At 41.8% G+C, this 26,316-nt stretch overlaps 1 protein-coding gene across 1 annotated transcript in view; it reads left to right on the forward strand.

Annotated features, from left to right (window-relative positions):
* CENPI (centromere protein I) overlaps positions 1-26,316 on the forward strand; it is a 156,593-nt gene that overhangs the window by 100,738 nt on the left and 29,539 nt on the right. Inside the window, exon 16 of the mRNA XM_075184668.1 lies at positions 22,640-22,772. Within this exon, the coding sequence (XP_075040769.1) occupies positions 22,640-22,772 (133 nt within the window). The remainder of the gene's footprint in view (positions 1-22,639; positions 22,773-26,316) is intronic.

Genomic DNA, 26,316 nt, shown 5'->3' on the forward strand with positions numbered 1-26,316 from the left:
TCTACAAGATAAAGCCTATGTGTGTTCCTTCAGACGTAAATGCGTGGACATAACCATAGTCATACTGGTCTATCCACAATGCTCGTGCATTGTTCACTATGTACTGACTTATCCAATTTTCTCACATCTGTGCAGCATGTTAATAATACCCTATTCTCTGAGACGCGATACTTGCCGCTGGCCAACTCCTAACTTCCGGGTCTGTAACGTCATACACCTCGTACAACCTGAAGCACGTTTTGCTCTATAGGCTTAATCATGGGCACCTTCAAGAACAAGTAGTGTAAGGCAAGTGGTCACAAATAGAGATAAAATCTTCATGTAAACCTCTTGGAATTGAGCGCAGTATGGAAAGCGGAAACACATCACAGATTTTTTTTATACAACACAACAGTGGTATCCTTCATAAATCGTCAAAGGGTCACCAAAAGTCGAGCCTTGATAGAACTGACAAAGATCATCACATGGGCAGAAAAGAGTCAGATTTCACTATTAGCATTATATATATAGTAGGAGCACAGAACGTAATAGCAGATTACCTCAGTCAAAAGCAGATTTACCCTGGAGTTTGCACTAGTAGCTGGAACACCTCCTGCTGGAGAGACCAAAGGTATGGCCTTTCTCAAGTGGATGTCATGGCAACAAAGTACAAGAAATGCAATGGTTCCCAGGTTTTTCACTCAAACCAGGGGTTCAAAAACAGAAGGGACAGATGATCTGACTATTCCATGGACATTCCAGATGGGATACAGTGGTGTGAAAATGTTTTTTTTTGTCTCCTTCATCTCTCATGGAATTTCTTTTGATCGCAGCAAACTGTGCTGCTTGTTGAGACCTTTTAGCCAAATTCTCATTGCTGGAAACGTTGTTTTTAAGTGATATTTCAATTCAACAGTGCTGGCTGGCAGTTATAAAGTCTGATTGTGTCTAATCCAGCTGAACCCAATTATTAATTTTTTTTCATTGATTTAATGAGTAACTAAGGGGTCAATTAGTATTTTACACAGGACCACTTTGTGTTGGATGACACATTTCCTTCAATGGAGCCGATTCAATTTGGCCATGTTAGTCTAGGAAATAACGCGGCGCTAATTGTATTACCATTAATAAGGTAATTTTAAACTGGATTTTTGCTCGTGGCCCCTAGGGTTAAGAGCAAAAATCCCTCATTTTCCACTGATCACTGGCCAAGGTCTAATTCTGTATCCAGATCCAAAGAAGCTAGATTTGTTTGCCTGGAGATTGAGAGGACCAAGCTTAGAACAAAAGGGAGATCCGAACAGATGACTGATTTCTTCAGATATCCAGTACAGATCTGGAAGAAGTTTGTCTCATGGTGTGGATCCAGTTTGAATCCAGTAGCGGACACCATTTCGCAAATGCTGGTCTTCCTTAAGGATGGGTTCAGGAAAAAGCTTGCAGAATTCACTCTTGTGTCAACTTTGATATTATTCTTGGACACAAGATTAGCCCCACAAGATTTGATATAGATTATTACAATTCGTAAAGAGGATTTGTTCATCCATGGGACCTTAATTTAGTTCTAAACACTCGGATGTCTGATAAATTTTGAATCTGTGCAGGTGGATCCTGGAGATGGATGAAATTTCTAGTTGCCACCTTCAGAATTCTGCTGAGGTTGTTTCTAGGTTCCACATTAATCAGGAGTGGTGTTATAATCCTTTTAGCCACATACAAATGATGAGATGAGAGAACTACATTCACTGGATCTAGTTAGAGCAATTTCCATATGTCTGTCTGGAACAGAAGGAATCAATAAGACAGAATAGCTCCCTCTAAGCAAACAATCCCCAATTTTATCAGATAAGCCATTAAACATGTGTACAAGAGTAGTGGTTGCAAGGTGTCAGAGATCATCAGGGCCCACTCGGTTTGAGCAGTTGCAGCATCTTGGCCAGGGAAGTCTTAGCTCTCTGTGGCGCGACTATGCAAAACAGCTGGATGGTCATCTGTTCATAATGTCATAAGTCGTCATAAACTGGATATCCTATGCACCTCTGATGCTCAGTTTTTAAGAGATGTTCAGCTTCCAAGTAAGAGTTTATGTGGCCCTTCCTATTGCATAGCTCTGAACTTACCATAGTTATGGCTTCCACAGAGTCAGAAGGAGAAAAGAATAGATTTGCTGTTAATTCTATTTCTTTGAGAGACTCCTGCTGTCCAATTTTCCCACCCATGCTTGTATTGTTGTATTTTATATTTTTCAGAAGTAAGCTTGGGAAGTCACTCAGAGACACAGGGGAAGAGGAATAACCTTTATATACCAGTCGGGGTGTGTTTTTTGTTGTCGCACTACTGAACCAGTGAAAGGAAGCTATCCATTATTATGGTGTCTTTAAAAGTAAAGGAATTTATGCCATTCTTTTCTCCTATTTTAATTTGTTTAGAGCAGTCATTTTAAAGATTTTAAAGTAGTTGTTTCATTTCTGCAGTCTTACCACTGCTTATTAGTTCTATGCAGTGTGTTTTGGTGGAGTGTTACTATGTACAATTGTACCTAGTAAATCAATTAGAATTTTAATAGTTTTTCCGGAATACCTACTATTGCTAGCTAATGGTGTTACTACCATTCTGTAAACAGCACTATTAGGCGTGTGTAAATCGCCAGTGCTTGCAGTAGGGACTGGCTCATACAGAAGGTTGGGATATTGAGAGAGAAGGCATCCCAGAACTGCTGTTTATATCCCAGTGCCCTCCAGGGATGAATGATAAAAACTTAGAGTGCGGTGACTTGAACTTGGACACCTTCAATTATACCATCAAAGTTGAAGCTCCTTACTCTCTATACATACTCCGTTGGAGGACCTGCTTAGCAAAGCATGGAGCGTGGGCCCAATCTGACTACTTTTCAGGTCTCGCACAGATTGAGGTCCCCCTTCCTAGTAAGCGTATGGGAAAATGGGAATCCCCATCAAAAGTGAATGCTCCCATAGCTTGTCTATCCAAAACTGGCACCAGTTTGATTCTAAACACTGCTCCCTTACAGGATAGCACAGATAGGAAAATTGAGGACACATTTAAGACCATTTACACGGCATCGGGACCTCAGTGAAACCCTTCAGCTTTGGTCAATAAGGCAGTAGAGAGGTGGTTGGAGCAACTTGCCGAGGGTCTACAATTTGAGAGCCCAAAACCGGATTTGCCAAGTCTGGTGGAGTGGGCTTCAGATTATCTGGTTAAAGCCGCCATTGATATGGTGCTAGAATTTCAGTCTCTGCACGTCGTTGCCTCTGGATTCTAACCTGGATGCGAATGCAGTCCAATAGAACCCTGCAGTTTCTTCCATGTTTCAGGAGAGGTCCTGTTTAGTCCCGAACAGGATATAATCATTGTTAAAGCCACAAGGTGTGAGAGTCCTTTTATGCTCTGTTAATGCTTCTCGGCTTAAGGGCCCTAGGTTTTGCTCCTTTCATCCTTGTGCGAAGGCAACGGCTCAGGTCTCATGGGGTCAGTCCTCTGCTCCCTGAGGAAGGATGAAGTGAGTAAGATGGGCTTGGGCTGCTAGACAACCAGCTTCCAAGCCCTTTATCAAGCAGTCATCATGACTGGCAAGATACCCACCTGGAAACTCTTGTGATGGAAGCTTGTCTGCTTCTGTTTCCTGGGAACAGTAATTTAATAATGCCACATAAGCCTGGGTTAGAAGTATTGTAAAGCATGATAAATAATCTGAAATACGCGCCAAGGTGCTCTTTCACCACAGGTGTTCTCAGAGGCAGGGCAAAATGATTTGCCATAAGGGAAGGCATCTAGCCCCATTTTTCGGAGGCAGTATTTATTCCCATTCCAGAACAGAAAAAAGTTTTGAGTATTTACTCAAATTTCTTCCTGGTCCATAAACCAGAGTTTTATGTTCCAATCTGTGTGTGACACAGGTGCCTTCTCAGGAAAGTACTCTTCCGGCTAAAAAACGTGAAGTCCATCAAGTCTACTGGATTAAAAGGCGGATGCTGCATTGCAATCAGCACTAAATTGAGAGCCCATGGAGCAATTGTGGAGAAGTATGGAGCCTGCACATGCATCACTCCCTGCCCATGAAGAGATTATGGGGTATATTTACTAAACTGCGGGTTTGAAAAAGTGGAGATGTTGCCTACAGCAACCAATCAGATTCTAGCTTTCATTTATTTAGTTTATTCTGCAAAATGACGGCTAGAATCTGCTATAGGCAACTTCTCCACTTTTTCAAACCCGCAGTTTAGTAAATATACCTCCAAGTATGCATTTTCATGAGTGTGTCCCATAGTGATGCAATTTGTATTAGATTGCTTTGTTGTAGGGGAGATTTGGAATGAATACATAAAAAAATGTGCGAATGACACAACACGTGAATTTTCCTCCATTTACTGCCAGTCCAATTTTCTCTGATTCCCATCATAAAGATGGGAAAAAAAGCTGTATGTATAATTAAATTATTTACCTTTTTTCTTGTCACTATAACTTTCAGTTGTTATGTGAACTACCCATAATTGTTACCTCTGGAATAAGTCGATTACATTTTAGGTACAATTTTGGGGTTTTTAAAAAAATTTAAAGGAAGAATTATTTGGTGCTATTTTGTTGGTTTTTTTTCCCCACAAAATAAAAATAATTTACTAATATCGACTATCAACATAGAGCCCCATCTTCCTTCCCAAAAAGAGGAAAAATACATAAAATTCATCAAGTTAAAATAAATTATTCATGTTGAAACTGAGTAATCTCCTAATCATGACATTTTGTCTTATTCTAGTCATTAAATGTTTTCGAAGGGGGTGATTGTGTATTATAAAATTCTGTTATTCCCCCAGTCACTCCTTGGCGATACAGAATTGGTGCCAAGAACAATAGGTCAGTGACAACTAAACATCAGCACATAGCATTCAAAGCATTTTTTTTTAAAGGACAAAAACCCCTTTTGAGTTAGTGGAGTATATGGCATGATATGCCCATCCCTCCCAAGGACTTTTAAGGGCCAGAATCTTGCTACATGTAAGATGTGTTTCTACCGCACATGTCAAATTGGAGCTATATTTTTTTAACCAGGCTCAAAACAAGGAATCTTTTAATTTGATCATTCTGGCCTTTTAAATTCCATATGAGCAAACCAAGCCCTTGCAACAGTTTTACTTACATCCACTTTGATTTAGGGATACTGTTGTGTTTTTGGATGATGAGGACTTTTTGAGATGATATCCATTTCTTTCAAGCTTCCCTCGCACCCAGTGCTGAGCATAAAAGGGGGGGAAACAACATAACATTTCACATTTATAACAACAGTTTAAATATGAGAAGTGCTAAAACAGGACCATTGGTATATTATTTTTATGGTACGTCTATTCTCACCCATCCCAACTTGTATAGTCATCTCAAACTATGGTATACTCACCTTCAACAAAGAACCCCCAACCATAACCCCTCTTATTCAATTGCTACCCACTAAGTGTAATAAAACCAAGAAAGAAAGGGTGAACAAACAAAAATGGGCAGAAAGTTCTCTTATAGTAAAGGGTGACATGATGGACCTCCTATGCCACCATGTCTGTTGTGTTGTTGTGGACTAGTTGGGCTTGCCTTGCCATGTTCCTTTCTTTATCCCAATTACGCCCCTCCTGTTGCAGTAGGAGGAGCCTGCTACCACCATTAAGCTCCTACACCAGCATCTAGAACCGCTTCCTTCTGGGTAACTCTTGCTGCTAGTATACGCCTTTGCTGGTACACCTTATCTCTTGCCTTCAGATTAGGGTTGCGTCGGATGGTTCCCACTGGCCTATCACACTGGCCAGAGCTGCCTGTAGCAGGCAAAGCATTGGTACTAGAGTGCTGGGTCCCAACCTCAGAACAGCCGTATAACGGATTAGATTTGGTCTAATCTAGAGGTCACAGGAGTTGCAGCAGGGTGAGTAGTCGTCAAAGGAGGTTCTTGAAGCAGTGATGTTTTATTAGCTCCACTAGTCCTAATAAAGACAGTTACATGTGCCAGTTTGCGGTACTAGTAATCGTTCCAGAAGTTACAGATTGTATGATACTTGGTCTAAAAGAGCTCCTCTTTATACAGATTCTGACGCAACTGTCAGCCGGTTGTAACACCGCCCCCTGATCCTAGATGGCTCTGCAAAAACTGAAAAATCATTCAATAATTTTAAGATCAGGATATAATCTAATCTTACATCTAACACAGTTTAATTTGCACAACAAAACTGATTTCCTCAAATGTGCTGTCCATATTGTTAGAAGGCATCCTGTCTCTCTAACTAGACATGCACAAAGGTAACTACCCTCTGCCGGGGCTTCAGGCCAAAGCAGGTGTTTGTCCCTTCACATGAAAAGACTTACTTAGCATTTCCTGCTATCGGCAAAACAGACTTAGTCTGATCTGGCACAGGGCATTAGAAATCAATACATTCCCTATACTGAAATACACACAATATAAAAAAATATCGGTACATTTCTAATACGCAATATCAAAAATCAGAACATTCGTAATGATATAAATTTGCACACTGCGCTAATAATTTAAATATATTACATAAGTTATTTATAAGTGATCCAGCCATAATAAGGCTTCTAGGGAAATTCACTACAGAGCATATCAACCTGTAGTGAAACACACATTGCCTTTTTCCCAGTTAAAAGACATAGAATCCGCCTCTTCAAGAGAGGATGAGAAATAGTGAGTTATGCCATCCACCACCATGTGGGTTCTGGCGGGGAACAGCATTGAATATGGGAGTTGAAGATCACAAAGCTGACTTTTTTTGTGCTTCTATAGCAAAGTCTGGAAAGACTATCACACAGTATGACTCTCGAACTTTAATCATCCTTGTTATGTGACTAGCTTGAAGACTGAGTTGCAATAATTTAGAAGCTTAATTATAAACTTATGTTGAGGGGCCAGGCTGAGGAGGTTGCAATGGAAAAAAAGGTGCTCCCTTTAAAATGAATTGTGGTTGATGACTTCTTTTCCTAACTCTCGAATGAGCCAGTCCTCCATGAAAGCTTCTGGGCCAGAACCCTCCTCACTTTCAAGCAAACACAAAAATTCAAGTTGTTCCTACCTTCCAAATCAGAAGGCTTTTGTCTGCAAATATTTATTTGTGTTGCCAGGTTGGAAAGTTCCCCTATCATGGGGTAATGATATACTCATTTGTAAATAATCTGTGCTGGCCCTCACCCATGCACTAATTTTTTGTAAGTCTTGATGGATCACGGAAAACACCTACACCTCACCTATTCTCTCTGGACTATTAGGATCAGCTGGCATGGAGGGGGGCTGTGCTGGCCTGGAAGCGTTAGCTTTATTTGCAGAGGAGGAGCTGGCATATCTTTACAATATAACTGCTGCAAACTGACCACTGTTGCCCTTTATGACAGAATATATATGACGAGAGAGAGATGGTTTGTTCCCTCAAAATGAAGCCCTCCGCTAAGTTTCAATTATCACGCATACCTCCCAAAGCATGGATGTTGTTAAATCCACAAGATTCTGGTACCTTCTAGTCATAGTCTTCTGTAGTGTTTCAGGCATCAGTAAGGACTTTTTGTTATGCTCTCAGTGGGGTGTATTATATTGCATCTCAGGATGAAAGAGATTTGTCCAGGGTATCCCAGAGGATGTTACAAACTCTTTATTCTATTGCACCATGTTGGACAGCCATCCCAGTGTTGATCCCGGCAGAAAGAAGACTGAGCGGTCCTGGGATTTATAGCGCTGAGTGCACTGTTTAACAGTGGTGGTCACCTGTGTGGGCTGGTTCTCTCATATCTGGCCTTAATGAAAGGCATAGTGATTGAGATGGGCTTGTCTACTGTGTCCTTCAGTGATGACACTTTATAAGACTTTACAATTGAGCCTAATCAGACTGGATTATCTCCTCTCTTCAATAGAAGGGATTCCTGATCTTTTAACCAGGCAGGGCTAACAGCCAAAAAAAGCACAAATAACAGCGCTGGTAACTGATTGCACACAGCACCCACTAATCAATCTGTGAGTTAAAAAATAACAATTTATTCATAAAAACATAACAATACATGAGACAATCACTGGCCAGTGCACTAAAAATGTAAACTGCAGTACACTAATAACAAATACAATTTGTACAGCTTAAAAAAGCTAGATAAGAGAGAGCGATATAAATCTGATATTTTGATAACCATAAATCAAAAGTGTATTGATGTGACTGGTACACTCTCCAATGGCTTAGACTACCACAGAATCCAGATTGAATTGATACAGCGGTGTGGCCACACCGAAGAGTACAGAATGGCAAATTTCCTTGAATAAAGTACTGATCTTCCCTCCGGTGTAGTAGAATATAAAGTTCCTCAACATGTATGGGAAAAGAGCTAATACATATAATTACCGTCAGTCCACGGTCTTACTCTGCTTGGAAATATCCGTCCCACTCACCGCAATCAGCGGTTTCACGATACAGACCTGGTCTGAAACATTAGTCCTGTGCAACAGTCTGGATGCACGCTGGAATCGATTCTTGTTGTTCAGTGTACTCGTTTGTGCCCAACACTATGTGTATGGTCTGTAGCTCCGGAAGGAGAATACAAGCAATCCCGTCTCTCAGAGCAGTGGCACAGCTGAGAAAAGCACCTGTGGACTATGATAAACGGCAAATTTCCTTAGCTCCCGATAACTGAGCCTTTAGTAGAGTGATAGAAGTGTAAGCTGCAATACACTTACACTCAATAGAGTGTTAAACAGCACAGTGAAATGTCTCCTAACTGACGCGTTTCATCACCTGGAGGTGATTTCATCAGAGCTAACAGCCAAGTACATATAGATAATTTTATGGATAAGCGCTCAAATCTAGTAAACACAACCACACTAATATAAGCAGCTTGTAGAGCAGACTCCCCCAAATCTTCAATACTATATCTAGATATCAATTTCTACAGCGCTCTAATGCCAAAGTGGGACCTAAACACACATCACAAAGATGACCTGCTATACAGCAAATAAAGAGACCAATGATTTTGGTGTACTGCTATATCATCTAATTGCTTTTCATAGTCACATGCTACTTATTATCCACAGTGAACCCACATATACCACACATCACTACGATTACTAGTCTAGCGGTAAATGCTGATAGTAACAGTGTTCCATATATTGTACACTGTCATAGATGAATCCAGTAAATGGTGTATGATATATGAGGATGCACTAACGTTGAGGTTTGAGTAACTAAAGGGTTAAATAGACCAATTTGGGAATGATTAACACTGACCAATAGATACAGCACCATAGGTATATAGGACATGAGGAATCACAGATGTATACTCTTGATAAAGTTCCAGAGAGGAACGAAACGCGTTGATGGGAATTGGGAACATCTTTTTAAATTGACGTGTAAGTACCGATGTGCATTTTGTAAGGTACAATAAAGTTGTTGATACTTATCCATTACTTTGGTCTTGTTTTGATCTGGACACGTGGGTTTGAGCGTACCGCCAGTGAGGGGAGCTCGTAATATCGTAACATCAAGCTGACAAGTGAGCTGAGAAGTGGACAAACGGAATGTTATTGGAGATTTAACATACAAGTACCGAAAACGACACAGCGTTTGTCCTGAGTCCCGCTGGAGGTTATACATCCACGTTATATCAGGTGCCACATTTGAATCCCGGGAGGGAAGTTCTGATCATTTGGTATAAGACTTCCAATTATCGGAGGAATATAATCTATAGGAGCAACGTCAACTACAAGGCTGAACTTAAAACGGTACTGTTATCCATTTATTTTTGCAATTTACTGGATTCATCTATGACAGTGAGAGGTCACAGACAAAACATCTGTGTACAATATATGGAACACTGTTACTATCAGCATTTACAGCTAGACTAGTAATCATAGTGATGTGTGGTATATGTGGGTTCACTGTGGATAATAAGTAGCATGTGACTATGAAAAGCAATTAGATAATATAGCAGAACACCAAAATCATTGGTCTCTTAATTTGCTGTATAGCAGGTCATCTTTGTGATGTGTGTTTATGTCCCACTTTGGCATTAGAGCGCTATAGAAATTGATATCTAGAGCGAACAGCCAAGCCCAGTGAAAAGCAAAAAGTCAGATATGACTGCAAATACAGTCAAAACCCAGCAAAGTTGATGCCTAGTGGAAATAGTTTTCAAGGGAAAAGGTGCAGTGATTTGGCAGAAAAAAGGATTGAAATGGGGTATTAAGCAGGAGAGTAGTAGATGTGTTACCAAGACATGCCACCACAGTCATATGTTTGGAAAGAGTTCAATAGTACGAAGGACCTGATCTTAGACAGCTGTAGAGAATCAACATCTCCTAACTTTACTATCTCCTTGACATTGGCCAGTATAATTGAAGAAATGGGACTAGTGGATGTCTGGAGAATTAGACACCCCCCACCTTAGACTGTTTTCTTGTCCTTCTACAACTTGCCACACCCTTTCACTTAGAGCGCCCAGAGGTATCTCAGCCTACTCACCAATGATGCTGGCAATGGCCCCTCTCCTCTGATGAAGGTATTTGATTCGGTTCTGGTAGCTCAATTCCTTCTAGTTAATCTTGCTGGGTGAAGGATCTAATCTAGTCAATATGTGGGAGGGATATTTTGATGACAATGCTCAAATTGTTAGTCAAGGGACTTTATGGGATATCTTCAAAGTGTTTCTCAGAGGCGCTTTTATAAATAAAGAGGTAGAAATTCATCTGAAGGAATGAAGTTGTTATGCACCTTCTGTCGCTATCCAATAACGATTGTCGAATCTCGATTTGTGTTTCCAACGCACAATGATTTATTATCCAAAAGTAGCAGAATAATTCAATCGAAATAAAATAAGTACAGCAGTTGCTTATCGCAGTCGCTCTGGATTCAGTAATCAGTCATTCAGGTCTGAAGTCTGTGGTCAAAGAAGACTGCTCACTAGATGAAGAGCTCCTGCTTATATGCAGTTAGAAATACAGTAAAACAATGCAGATGATGTGGCTTGCTTCTATTGGTCCAGGTTTCAGGAAGGTCCAGGATGTTGCAGGTCATAGGCTAGTTCAAACAAAAATATCCAAAGGTGGGGGTCATCTCTCCAGGGGATGTGCTCCGACTTTCCCGCCAAGAATCCAGTCTCAGGCATCAGTAAGGCGCGTGTTCGCGCCATGCAATGAGTAGCGTGGCATACTGAGTGCAATCGCACGATAAAACAATATTAACGAATATACTTTTGCTCATACAATTATACGATTTCAACAATACATATATATATATATATATATATATATATATATATATATATATATATATATATATATATATCTATATATCTATATATCTATATATATATCTATATATCTATATATCTATATATCTATATATCTATATATCTATCAATCAGATTATCTTTCGGTGTAGCCCCATCCATTTTACGGATTCCGATTTCAAAGTCTGAAGCTCCCCTCTACCACCCCATATCACCAGACCTAGTTTTTAATTTAAAAAAAAACTCACACTTCAACAATCAGAAACTGACCAAGAGGTGGGAACACAATATCACCAAATTAAATTAGATAAATGGATTTAATGTAAGTAAAATCGTCCTCTCTCTATCTTCCTGCCTGGAGGACCGCACCAATTGGAGAAGTTCAGCCACAGTATTGGGCTCCACCAAGTCAGAACCAGCCCCTGCTGGTACACGTGGCATGCAATCTTGAGACTGAAAGGCTGCACACAAGGCATGCGTGCCTGACTGTCTGGATGGTAACTTAATATTACAGGCGGCACAGGTGAACTTCAACATAGAAGTTACACCAGCCTTATCCCACATGGATTTTTCCCTGATATTTTAACAGATAACAGTCAAATAATCAGTGAAAAAAAACCACAGTATATAAGACAAGCAGCACACAAATCTAGTACAGAGAGTGAGCCTGCAAAACAGCCTACAGTCTAAAAGACAAAAACCCTGGGAAACAACCAACCCCCAACCTGTTACCTTACAGGAGAGAAAAAGGGAAAAGCTGAAGCTGAATAATGGCTACCTATTCTGGTGTCTACACACAAAAGGAGTGAGACACCACCAAGAAGGAAGCTCAATAGAGGAAAACACTTCCCCAAGGGCCCAGCACTGGATTGGCAGCCGTCCAGCAGGACAACCCACTCCACCAATCCAGTGCCTAGCAGGGATCACTATCTTAGTGACCCTAGCCTCACCCAGTCCTCTAAGCAAAAATAGATTTATTTATTTTTTAACCCAATTACTGCGCCTAGTAAGAGGCAGTCGAAATTGGGGAGACACTGCATTTTACTAAAGCCCCTCTCCAAGAACTGTGCTGGGAGAGGCTACACTTACCTGCTGCCATCCCACCTCATGCAGTGGCTGTAACTGGCAGTCAGCAAAGGAGGATAGGCACAGCCTGCGGTGACTGTGCCCGGCTCCTAGGAGGGCATCTGAATGATGGGAGAGGAGGGGCTGGCAGCAGAAGCACCTCCACGGTACCTCCGATCCCCACCTCCAGACAGTGCACAGCCGTCTGTGCTTCGCGCTGCAGTTTAAATGCCTGCGCATCTGTCACCCGTGGCCGGTAGTTAAACTATCAGCTGCAGCCACGGCAGTGTGTTTCTTTTAATGTGCAGGTCAGGGTAGAGATTCGGGGAGGGGGGTGCTGCTCTACTTAACCGCTGATGTGGACCCTCCACAGCGGCAGCCGGGGAATGCAGGGGAGCGGGGATTGACGGCCACATACGTGGTTCAGTGAGCCGACGGCTGTCAAGAGCAGGAGGTAAAAGCCTCCGATAGTAAAATACAATAAAATAAAAGTAACAAACATTAAAATAAAGGTAAATTAACAGAATTGGGCCGCTACTCAGCCCAAACGCAGCCCGTTCGCCAGACACTTAAACTAAAGCTAGCAGGAAGTGTGGTATAGAGAGGGAGGAGCTAGGGCTTAGTTAACAGAAGTTTTAAAGTGTCAGTTCGCTCTGTCCCTACTATATACATCCAATATCCCCCAAAGGAGGATAGAGAAATGGTAGAATTTTGTAAAGGTATGGATGGAGAACCATATGGCTGTCATTCATAGCTGCTCGGCCATGCTCCATGCTAAGCGCTCACTGATCTGGTAGAGGGAGTGGAACCAGCTTCCTAGAACTGGTATAAGCCTGATGAATAGAAGCTTTGATTCACCTGGATATAGTCTGCATATTTGTCCGCCAATACAAGAGTTACACACATCAGTTAGCTACTGTCCTATATAACTTTATGCTTTCCACTGTCTCCGCTTCCTACCTAAAAATTTTGCCTTCCATCCACTACCTCTCTGCTTCCTGCTTAACTACCACTTAGCACTCCTCCCTGGTGAAAGCCTCGATCCTGGCCTTGTCACCATCCTTAGAATGTCACCAAAATGACTGGAACTGCTTTCCTCTTGGCTTTCTTGAGAAAAGGAGGAAGCATGGGTATTGCTAGAATGACATTTTCATGGCATCAATTAGAATCATTTCTGGATCACAAGTTCTCGAACTGTCCAACTTGTGGTTGTGCCGAGAGTCCATCATATCCAACTTCGACCGACCCCACTTCCCCATGTGACGATTCCGCAAGACACTTTCATCGCTAGGGGGACTCTTGGTTTCCTCTGATGATTTATATATGCAACAGCCATGGTGTTGTCTGATTGAATTCAGACCGGTCTGCCCTTCAGAACAGATTGAGCTCTTGTCAGAGTTCATTACTGCCCTGAGTTCCAGGGAGGCCATAGCACCCCATCCGTGAAGACTTGCATCTATAGTCAGAATGGTCCAAACTCAGAAAGAAAAGCAGCAGCCCTTGTTCAGGTTGTCTGCCATTAACCACCATAGAAGAGACAGACAAGTCTGTGATGACAGACTGATGAGCTGAAAGGTCAACCAAAGATTAGACCTGGACCACTTCGCCAAGATAGAATTTCAAGAACAGAACAGACTGGGTGTACCCTGCCAGGAGAATGCCTGTTGTTTAATCAAAAGTTTCGTCATCTTGAGTCACGTTAGCAGAAGATAACATGTGACTCATATCCAGGACGCGGATTAGTATATTGAGATACGGAGAGGACATTTAAAATCCTACACAGATACTAATAATGGCTGTGTTCTGAACACTTTCAACAGAAAAAGCTAACTGTATTGCCTCTTTTCCTTTAACAAATACTTACTCATGGGAGTCTATATCTGGGTGAATATCACATGGGGAAACTTCCTAATTACCAACTTCAGTGGAGTTTCTAACAGACTTTTCAAACATTTGCCTAATGTGTACACCCACTAACTACCTTGACCAGCTAAGAATCTTTATATCAACAATACTTACAATATAATAAAAATCATCTGAAAATATATATTGTGTGAGAGCCCATTCTCTCCACTGCGTGACACGGTTATAAAAGAACAAAACAACTTGATCCTAACATATATATATATATATATATATATATATATATATATATATATATATATATATATATATATATTATAGTAACTCCCTAGCCAGCACAATAAAACTCGGAGTCTACTCCGAAAGCCTGGTGTTCGCTGGAGCCCCTAGTGGTGGGGACAGACTTGGCCGCAGGCTGACAGAGGGTCGAGAATCGTATACCGGCTAAGGAAAACCCAGGAGTGGAGTGATTGGCGGACAGCAGCGTGAGCTTCAGGCAGAGTAAACCAAGGTCAGAGGTCACAAGCACAGGTTCGGAATCCAGGGACATGCGAAAGGTCAGGGGCACTGGCGGAGGAGCAGAATCCGGGTTTTCAGGCAAATGGTCAGGGTCAGAAGCGTAGATTCAAGGTCCAGGAACAAGCGAGGGTCATACACGAGAAGTCAGTCACAGGTTTTAACACCAAGCAGAGAGAACAAGCAGGCAGCAGAACTGTGGACAGGACGCTATAACTGGCATTGAGGCCTAGTCCTCACTGCCTTAAATAGTACAGATGGCCAATCAGGACACAGACCAGAATGTGTCCTCAGCTGCAGACTGATGAACATGCAGAGCCTGCAGCCAATGGGAATAGCAGAGTGCCAGCAGTAACCATTCTTCCTAATCCGCCTTGATTGGCTGGCTGAACTCAGCCTTGAGGGGCTGGCCCTGAAGTCCCTTGTGCGCACGTGCCGGGCTGTTTGACAGCTGGCCGGGCGCGGCGCCAGAAGCTCCCCAGCGTCCCGGTTGTTGCCCAGGCAACCAGGACAAAGCTACAGAAAGTGACGTCCCGGTCGTCATAGTGACCGCCGGGACGCCCGGAGGACTACAGACAGAGTCGCAGTGGTGCCTGCGGCCGCCGCGACTAACAGTACCCCCCTTGAGGGAGGGGTCAAGGAATCCCGACATCCAGGCTTAGTAGGAAATTTCTTAAAGAATTCCTTCACTAACCTCTCAGCATGGAGACGCCTCTGTGGTATCCAACATCTCTCTTCTGGGCCGTAACCCTTCCAGTGGACTAGGAAATGCACTTGGCCTTGAGTCAAGGATTCTTTTCAACAATGTATTTGTGGTATCCGTTTACAATCAAAGGCCGAGGCCTGTTATAGAAAGGCTGACTGAATTTTCTGGGAGCAGCAGCTTTCTTTAGAAGAGAACAATGGAATGTAGAGGGTATTTTTTAAGAAGGTGGTAGTTTAAGCCTGAATGCTACTGGATTTATCCGTTTTATAATGGCAAATGGTCCAATGTATCGGGGGCCCAACTTCTTGCAGGGTTGCCTCAACTTAATGTTTCGTGTGGACAACCAGACTCGATCCCCCACCTTCAACGAACATGGAGCACGATGGCGGTCAGCAAAGGCTTTAGATTTTTGGGAGGCTTGACCTAGTGCAGAATGCACCCTTTTCCAAACAGACCTCAACCTGGTAGTAAAAACAGGTGTTCCGGAATCTCCCCTGGGAACAGTGTAAGCGAAAGAATCAGATTTTGGGTGAAACCCGAGATTCCAGAAGAATGGGGATGTGTGTGTGTGTGTGTAGCGGAATGGCAAGAATTGTTATAGGTGAATTCCGCCCAGGGCAACAGAGACGACCAATTATCATGAAACTTGGAAACATAGATACGTAAGAATTGTTCCAGGGACTGGTTGGTTCTCTCTGACCATTCGACTGAGGGTGATAAGCCAAGGACAGACTGATACTGATATCAATGGAATTACAAAAAGATCTCCAAAATTGTGCAATAAACTGGGACCCTCGATCCGAGACGATGTCTTCTGGAAGACCGTGGAGACGGAAGACATGTGTAAGGAACAAGGTGGCCAAGGTCCTGGCATCAAGTAATTTGGGTAAGGAAATGAAATGCGCCATCTTACTGAATAGGTCCACGACTACCCAAATGGTGTTATGACCCGCGGATACTGGAAGGTCAACAATAAAATCCATGGAAAGATGGGTCCAAGGCCTGCTGGGAGTAGGCAAGGGTAACAGTAGACCAGAAGGACGGTTCCTAGCAGATTTATTTAGTGCACATTCAGGGCATGCACGGACATAAGTCTCCACGTCAGCAAATAAGGTGGGCCACCAAAGCCAACGGGAAAGAATTTCAATGGTCTTACGAATTCCAGGATGACCCATTGAACGGTTGTCGTGACTCTCCATGAGAACGGATTTTCGTAGATGAATTGGAACAAACAATTTATTCACAGGGGTCTGAACTGGAGCAATTTTCTGGAACTGTCGAATAGTGGCTCCCAGATCCCGGGTTAGTCCCAGATGAATAGAAGTCAAAGGGACAATAGGCAGCAGGTCAGGAGGCTGAGGATGACATGCCAAAAAACTTCTAGACAAACAATCGGCTTTAGTGTTTTTCAAACCTGGGCGAAATGTGGTGATGAACCTAAACCTGGTGAAGAACAAGGCCCAGCGGGCCTGCCTGGGATTCAGAGTTTTTGCGGTCTGAATATATTGGAGATTTTTACGGTCAGTGAAGATGGTAATGGTATGTGCAGCTCCCTCTAACCAATGTCGCCATTCCTCCAATGCCCACTTAATGGCCAGCAATTCACGGTTTCCGACATCATAATTTATTTCAGCAGGCGAAAACTTTCTAGAGAGGAAGGCACAAGGATGTAATTTTTTACTCTGTGGGTCTTTCTGCGAGAGAATGGCACCACCACCAACATCCGAGGCGTCCACCACCACAATGAACGGAAGTTCTGGGTCAGGGTGTCTAAGAACTGGTGCCGAGATGAATATAGCTTTGAGAGCTGAAAAACTTGCTAATGCTTCTGGGGGCCACTCAGGTGGGTTAGCTCCTTTTCGGGTGAGAGCGGTGATAGGAGCCATCAAAGAGGAAAGTGAGCCAATAAACCTTCGGTAGTAATTGGCGAATCCAAGAAATCTTTGGATGGCCTTCAGGTTCGTAGGGAGGACTCAATCTTGTATTGCCTGGACTTTAGCAGGATCCATTGAGAATCCTGTTGAGGAGATGATGTACCCCAGGAAGGCCACTGTGGACACCTCAAATTCACATTTCTCTCGTTTTGCGTACAGGTTATCCCGCAATTTCAATAGAACCTGGCGGACATGCTGACGATGCTGAGACATAGATTAAAATGTCATCCAGATAAACAATGACTGTTTTCCCAAGGAACTCTCGTAATACATCGTTGATTAGGTCCTGAAAGACTGCCGGAGCGTTGCATAAACCGAATGGCATTACGAGATACTCATAATGTCCCGACTGAGTGTTGAAGGCAGTCTTCCACTTATCCCCTTTCTTGATTTGGATAAGATTGTAGGCCCCTCGGAGGTCAATCTTCGAGAATATAGTGGCTGTTTTAAGCTAGTCGAACAGAACAGAAATCAATGGTAAAGGATACGTGTTCTTAATAGTGATGTTATTCAGTCCACGGAAATCGATGCAAGGCCTAAGGCTGCCATCTTTTTTAAAAACAAAAAAGCAACCTGCACCTACGGGAGATTTGGAGGGACGAATGAATCCTTTCTTCAGGTTTTCCTCCACATATTGCTCCATGGCCTGAGTCTCAGGGATGGATAAGGAATACAAACGCCCTTTGGGCAACTTGGAACCTGGTACTAGATCAATCGCACAGTCATATTCTCGATGTGGTGGAAGTGTATCAGCTTTCCTTTTGCAGAATACGTCACAAAAGTCCTGATAGGGTTCAGGCAGTAAATCCGGACTAGGCTGGAGAGCTCTAAGGGGTAGAGTCAGGCAAGAAGCGGAACATTCTGGGCTCCAACGGATGATTTCCCCTCTCTTCCAATCAATAAGAGGATTATGGCTGCGAAGCCAAGGATACCTCGAAATCAATGGAGCAGAGGGACAGGTAATTAGGTAAAAAAGAGAGCTCCTCCGCATGGAGGGCTCCTACAAACAACCGAACCATTGGAGTCTTAGCGAATATTCTACCCCCAGGCAAGGGGTTACCATCCAAACCGCAGGTGGTAATGCTTGATCCCAACTTGATATCCGGAATATTGAGCGTCTGAGCCAAATGGATATTCAGAAAGTTCCCTAGTAACCCCAGGGCCTGGAAGAAGGCATTCACGGTCTGCAAGGCTGGACTGGTAGAAGGAAGGGAGAAGGCCCAAGACTAAGGGTCGCCCTGAAGTAGAGATATAACGATCCATAACCTTTGCTGTTCAGAACCAGAGGAGTGTGGTCTCAGGCGGAAGTATAACCTGCAACTCTCTTTGAAGTTGCGGAAAGCAGACCTACTTCCAGAGAAACGGTCAGGCAAATTCATCTTCGGCTCTGGTGTGACGCCAGCGGGGGCTTGCTGAAGCTGCAGGTTTCTGGAAGCCTCTTCTTGGGCTGCCAAACGCTGGGATAAACCTTGTACGACTTGAGAAACCGTCTGGATCTGGTTCGCCAGGATCTGGGCTGGAGACAGATTCGATTCGCCATTGTCTATGGCAGTATAACACCAATCTTCTTAGGCCGGTTATAATGATAGGAACTCCCTAGCCAGCGCAATAAAACTTGGAGTCTACTCCGAAAGCCTGGTGTTCGCTGGAGCCCCTAGTGGTGGGGACAGACTTGGCCGCAGGCTGACAGAGGGTCGAGAATCGTATACCGGCTAAGGAAAACCCAGGAGTGGAGTGATTGGCGGACAGCAGCGTGAGCTTCAGGCAGAGTAAACCAAGGTAAGAGGTCACAAGCACAGGTTCGGAATCCAGGGACAAGCGAAAGGTCAGGGGCACTGGCGGAGGGGCAGAATCCGGTTTTCAGGCAAATTGTCAGGGTCAGAAGCGTAGGTTCAAGGTCCAGGAACAAGCGAGGGTCATACACGGAAAGTCAGTCACAGGTTTTAACACCAAGCAGAGAGAACAAGCAGGCAGCAGAACTGTGAACAGGATGCTATAACCGGCAGTGAGGCCCAGTCCTCACTGCCTTAAATAGTACAGATGGCCAATCAGGACACAGACCAGACTGTGTCCTCAGCTGCAGACTGATGAACATGCAGAGCCTGCAGCCAATGGGAATAGCAGAGTGCCAGCAGTAACCATTCTTCCTAATCAGCCTTGATTGGCTGGCTGAACTCAGCCTTGAGGGGCTGGTAGTGAAGTCCCTTGTGCGCACGCGCCCGGCTGTTTGACAGCTGGCCGGGCGCGGCGCCAGAAGCTCCCCAGCGTCCGGGTTGTTGCCCAGGCAACCGGGACGAAGCTACAGGAAGTGACGTCGTCCCGGTTGTCATAGTGACGGCCGGGACGCCCGGAGGACTACAGACAGTCGCGGCCGCCGCGACTAACAATATATAATATATATATATATATATATATATATATATATATATATATACATACATACACACACATTTGTAAGATTTATATATTAGATATAGTGTTGCCACTTTATTCCCTGTGCTGTGTATACCTTTTAGGGGGGAATTCAATTGATATTTGTTTGTGAGAACAATGTGGCTCGCACACTATTACCGTTAGTACGGTAATTTTAACGCGGATATTTTGCTTTTCTTACTAACAAAGCGATCAACTGAATTCTCCCTTTAATGTCATCTGCATGTAAAGCAATGTGGAGTAATCCGCGGTGGAGAGCCTAAATATTTGGATGACATCGAATTAAGCAAGCAAGAGATTCAATGGCTAGTGCCTCATCCCAGACCAAAAGGGGCCCGTTGTATAATCATCAATGTAAATTCTGTCTGTTGGAGCTCAGTACAGTGAACTTGCCAAGTGGAAAAAGCCGGCTTCCAATCCACAGTGTCTCTTCAACTTCCACAGAAAAGCTCACTGCTAAGATTGGAGGGGGTTGACTTGTCGGATGTAAATTCTGTGGTGACACGGGATAAGAGATGTAAATTCTAATTGTCCTGGATGGACAATTTGGGTGATGACTGTTGAGTCTGGTAGCCAAGATTTTCGTAAGCATTTTGACATCCATGGCTAGCAGAGATATTGGGCCATTGGAATCTGGGCCTTGCAGGGTTTGTTAATAACTATATATCAAGCCCCTGAAATGGAAGTGTCCAGCATGACCTGGAATAATTGGGCAAAATTGTCCAGAAGTTTTGAGAGAAAAAATTCCCCAAATTTCTTAGAAATCTCTAATGAGATGGCATCCACGCCGAGGGCCTATTGTAAAGGACATTGTAAATTGTGACATCATTGCCTGGTCCATCTCCACTTCTGTAATGGGGGTCTCAAGATATTACATCAAATCTAGGGGCAATTTAGACTTTTCATTTAAATAGCCTATTAGATGGAGGTCTATATAATTTGCCTACGATGCATGTCAGTTTTTACAGAGCTCAAAGAATGTCCCAATTTTGTTAATTGTTTAATATGGCCATTAAGTACGGATGGTCCTTTTTGACAGCTTGTCTCTGGGCTAAGCAGGCCAGGTAACTAGAGAAAAGAAATGTATGCTTAGATTTGTCGAAAAGGTGGTAAGATTGTCCTATCGTCTTCGGGGGGGGGGGGGGGTTCTTAAATATAGACACTCCAAAACAAATGTGGCTTTGTCGAAGTCAGCAAATTGGATAAAGTCATTTCAATTAATATCGAGCAAACTTTGGTTGTATGCGTAGAGCACGCTACGGTGTGGAAGGGCGTATCCAGCCGCAACACGTGGCAATAACAGTTTTTACACTTTTATACACATTCGCACAAACACACATATGTAATTAGTACACATTAATTGTAGTTGCAACACAGTGATTTATGTCAAAATATAGTAGTATTTAGGTTTAATATTATAAGTTATATGCATGTTAGTAACATATGGTACAGGTTAAAGGAAATATGTCATGTCTGGTATCATTTTAATCCCCTATTTATCAGCAGTTGTCCGGTTCCTTCGCCGAAGAGATTGCACATTGCATACTCTAGTTAGTGATGTTAGGGAATAAATGTCTAAAGAAATAAAGGGGGTTGTTGGAACTAGCCTATGACCTGTTTACACTGGACCCACCTGAAGTCTGGACCTATAGAAGCAAGCCACGTCATCTACATTGTTTTCTCTGTAACACTGAGTGTATATAATATTGCTGTGCTCCCACTGGCTTCAGTCATTCTCTGACCACAGTGTTCTGGAGTGAAATACTATTCACTGGTACCCGTGGGAGCGCAGCTAGCGCAAGCGAACGCAGCGGTATGTATTTATCTTTTGGTATTGGCTGTACTGTATTATAATTATGTATTGAACTGTTAAATTTTACATCTGCTAAAATAAATTACTTTGTGCTTTGGAAACACAATACAATAGCTTTGGCAATGCTTTTTTGAAAACGATAGAATTATATATATATATATAATATATAAATATATATATATATATATATATATATATATATATATATATATATATATATATATATATATATATATATTATATATGTTGGATAGCCCTTGCAAATGACTCGGTGACCCATGAAAGATTTGTTTATGCTAGCAGTATGAATGTTCATAAATATCATGTCTTGCTGGTATAGTTTGAGTACACTCCCAGGAGGAGGAAGAAAATGCCAATTCACCAATTCCCCAGCAAACTTGTAGTATTTTGATGTTAGACCATTCCTTTATATATTGCCGCTCATTAAACATACAGATGGATAAATATATATCTATCAATAAACAACTTGAAAATATTATTTGGGAGGACCTTTAAGGTAAATGAATGGTCTTGCACTAAACTAAGAGCGTAAGGTTACAGAAAGTAGAATCTTTTAAAAACAATAGTATTTTTCCTTACAATTGCATATTTTTTCCCTATATTAAAAACTTAATATCAAAAGTTATATATTCCATTAAAGAAACCCCTATTTCTTTCAAGAAAACGAATATAAAAATAAATATTTTAAAAGAAAAATAGTTCCCTAAACAATAGATGCACCCCAACCCTAAAATTTATTTGGTCATGAAAGGGTTAAACACTATGGTCACAAAATGGTTAATCCAAGGGTTTTTCAAATTCAAGTATGGGTTCAGGAAGGATTTTTGGCCTCCTTATTTTTTTGGGTTTGTCTTTCTCTAAATCGGTGGAGTATTTTGAAAACAAAGATTTTTATAAAAAATAAGGTTTTGGGTTTTTTTTGTCTTTGTTTTTTAAAATATTTTATTAACCACCCTGTTTTATCATTTCTTCATTATTGATAACAGGATACTTGGTTAATCATTAAATATTATGTACTTAAGATTCAGTTATTTTTTTTTTTTTTAGGAGTGAAACATTGTCAGGCTTGATGACCTCTGTGGACAATATGATCCAGTTTACAGGTCGCTTATGTACTCTGGGCCTCCAGTTGCATAATAGCCCTCTCGTCCTCTACTTCATCCTGGACTTCTATACATTGGTAAGACTATTCCTTCTACCTTGATTGCTTGTTGATTCTGAATTCTATCAATGCTACCAACAATAAATAGAGGATTAATTAAATAGTAGAACCTTACTACCAACTGCTCTCTCCCAAATAGAAGTAAGGATCAATGTCACACAGTTTAATATGTTGTATCAAAATGGAGGGATAGCCTCTAGAAGTAAACGTCAAAGAAAGCCACAATATCTGAAATGCAAGAAGGTTATTTTGATCTACAAAATGATGGCATTTACAACTGCCAAATCCAGCACATTTTTGGTACTTTGTGAATCCCCTCTTCTCTTTATGTATTTGTCCCCTGTCCTTGATACAGTTGGTATACACTTTGGTGTATACACTTGATACAATTGTGCATCATAAAGGCAGAATATGAGCATTTTGGTAGTCCCTTGGCTCTTTGAGTAGCTTGCCCCCCTCTCCTGGATGCAGGATAACTGAAATGAGTCACCATGTCCAGCAATAGACACTTTATTATAGCTGAAAATATAAATCTATGTATTTTTAGTTTTGCAGCTATATAGCCATTTGGGGCTTATGGTATCAATGAACCATGTAGAAAGCCAGCTGCATAGAATGCACCCTGTGACTAGTATCGAAGTGGAATACTTCTTCCTCGAGCATTGAAAATGTGTCAGGCTTAATGACCTCTGTGGTAATTATGATTCAGTTCACAGACTGGTTATGTATGCTGGGCCACCAGTTGTATAATAGTCCTCTCCTCCTCTGCTTCCCCTGGTCGGCTATCAGTTTGTAAGTCTATTGCTTGTTAATGCCGAATATTAATGTACATAGGATTTTGCTATTTTTTTGGTTTTAATACTTAAATGTATAAACCAAGCAAAATGCTTGGTTGACCCTCCATAATAAGATTTTAAAGGAAGAGAGTGGTGATTAAATCTGGGCAATAGGCTTATTATTTCCCATACAATAAAACCTATAGGCTGTTCTCCATGGCCGTGCCACTTCTAGCTCACTAAATATTATTAGGCATTATAAATAAGACACTGAACAGACTTTAATGTTTCAGTCACCTACGTTCACAAATAAATTTTACCAGGTCCAAAGCTAATTGGTAGGTAGATTCCATCTTTTTATTTTATTGTGTGATGTGTAAAGCATCTCATACTATAAAGTTCAAAATGCTGCCTCACAAAATAATTGAAACTTTGAATAAACTGAAATAAGTCCATTATACTTGTACCAGAGTGCTATATAACACTTTGTTACTGGGTTGACAAATGAGGACATCTGTCAGGCTTCAAAACAAACTTTTATAGTCCCCACAACTGCTTATTGTTAACCCACTGTTACACTTGGTTTATTTGTAATTTCTGACTGCACAAATATGTCACACTAATATATTAAGGAAGGATTGCAATCTCTCTACGACTTTTTTCCCAAAATCTCTTTCCTAGCTAAAATTTCCAATCCAGTATACATGCGGTTAGCATGTCTCAAGTTGTACCATCTGGAGAATTTTGAAAAGGAGGCTTGTGTTTAAGATGTACCTGGTTTGAATGAGCTGCAGATTAATATATCTCACTATGTACTGGGCAGAGGACACCTGCAATTTTACCAGTTGCAAGTGAGATTTTACATTTTAATTAGACTGGCGTTCTCGTTTAGAACATGGGCGATTGTCTAATTCTAGAAACGTTCTTCGTATACAGAAAAGAGAGAGATCATGTATTATCGACTACTAGGTACTAAACCTAATGCAAATAACATTTTAAGACATTCCTATATTTAATGAAAGGGGTGGTTATGTGATAACATCCCTAGCATTACTTTATCTGCAAACCAGTAACCTCCTCAAACTTATATAAAACTGACGTCATATAATATTTGTGATATTATATTTGCTGTTTTTCTCTCATTTCAATAGATAGGCTTTTTCTGTTCTCTGATATCTTTCTACAGTGGTCCTAAGTACTGCCTTTGTATTGTGCATGTGTTACCCAAGGCTTTGTAATCAATTACACTTCTGTGATGTGGTAATGTGTTATCAGTGCTCTTTGCACATTATGAGGATATTCTACCAGGTGACATAAAACAAAAGTTGTGCTAGTTAACTGCACTGTACTTTAATACATTTTTTTTTTTTTGCATTAAACACTAAGGGTTTAACAAGTTGGGTGTATTAACGTTGTTTCTTATAGATGGGCATTGCAATTTTGCCTCTATATGCACTTCTAAGACATTGTGGTAATGGTGGGATGATCTTGTCAAACTTTAGATAAAGGGGTACAGGAGACTAGGGTGCAGCAGACTGAAAAGTCATGATGAGACCATAAGCTTAGATGCTTGACATGGATGAGGAAATGGAAAACATGGCATGAGGGTGATAAAGGAGGCAATGGGACAATGCATAAAAGACACAGGATGATGAGGGTGAGTGGTAGCAGCAGACATAATTATATGTGCATGTGTATGGTAGTTGTAATTACATTGGGGGGTAGGAGCAATGCTGTTTCTTAAACAATTCATCACCTTCACAGCAATGATCATAACCTCCTATTTAGCATGGAAGTGATTCCGGACTCATGAAATCAGTAATATATTCTGCATCATTCAAGCTGTACAGGGTGTCGAGTTTGTTCTTGTATTTGAGTGTGTTTTCTCCGTGTGCTCAAGTTTCCTTTCACAATATAAAGACATGCAGGTGAGTTAATTGGCTTCTGACAAATTCATCTTAATGAAATGATATATATGTCTCCCTAAGCGTACCCTAAGTGCTGCTGCATGCCCACCAACAGTGCCACCCCACTGATAATAATCCAGATAAATGATTTCAGGTAAGTATAATGGTGCACCTGATAAAAACATACAAGAAACTTGAGGAAAAAAGTTTACTCCTTCTAGTGTAAAACACACTTACACCTGAATACTGCAAACAAACATATATAGGCACGGTTTAAAGATGGTTTCTCCGTAGCGCACAAAAGTAGGCAGAAATGTAAGAAATGTGTCACTCACCGGACTGTGAGTGCTACTTCTAAGGTAGCTAGGAACTGTGTCCGTCCATTATAATGAGGTACTGCGCATGTGCAGTCCCTTCTAACCTTCAGTTCTGTTCCTTTAACTTAATTGGCTGATCAGGCAACACTCCCTATATTAAGCACCTGTGGTCAATACCACGTTGCCTGATCTTGGAGTCTCATTCCTCATGAGTCTCTGAAGGTGTTCCAGTGCCTCCTCGTGTGTTCAGCTTATGCTGATTCCTGTTTGCCGTTTGTGGTTTCCAGACCCCTTCTACTCCTCGTGTTCCTAGTGACTTCAGCAGCTGATTCCTATCCGCTGCCTCCGTATATCTACAGTTACAGATTACTGCAAACTCTCCTGTGTTTCATCGTGACTCCAGCAGCTGATTCCTATCCGCTGCCTCCGTGTGTCTAACAAGTTACAGATCTCTCCAACTCTCCTGTGTTACATCGCTACTGTTCCAGCTGATTCCTGTTAGCTACTTCAGCGTGTCTTCAGAGTCCTGCTCATCTCAGCGCTCCAGTCTGCATTCCACCTG

The sequence above is a fragment of the Mixophyes fleayi genome, chromosome 9 (assembly GCF_038048845.1).
Source record: "Mixophyes fleayi isolate aMixFle1 chromosome 9, aMixFle1.hap1, whole genome shotgun sequence".
NCBI lineage: Eukaryota > Metazoa > Chordata > Amphibia > Anura > Limnodynastidae > Mixophyes > Mixophyes fleayi.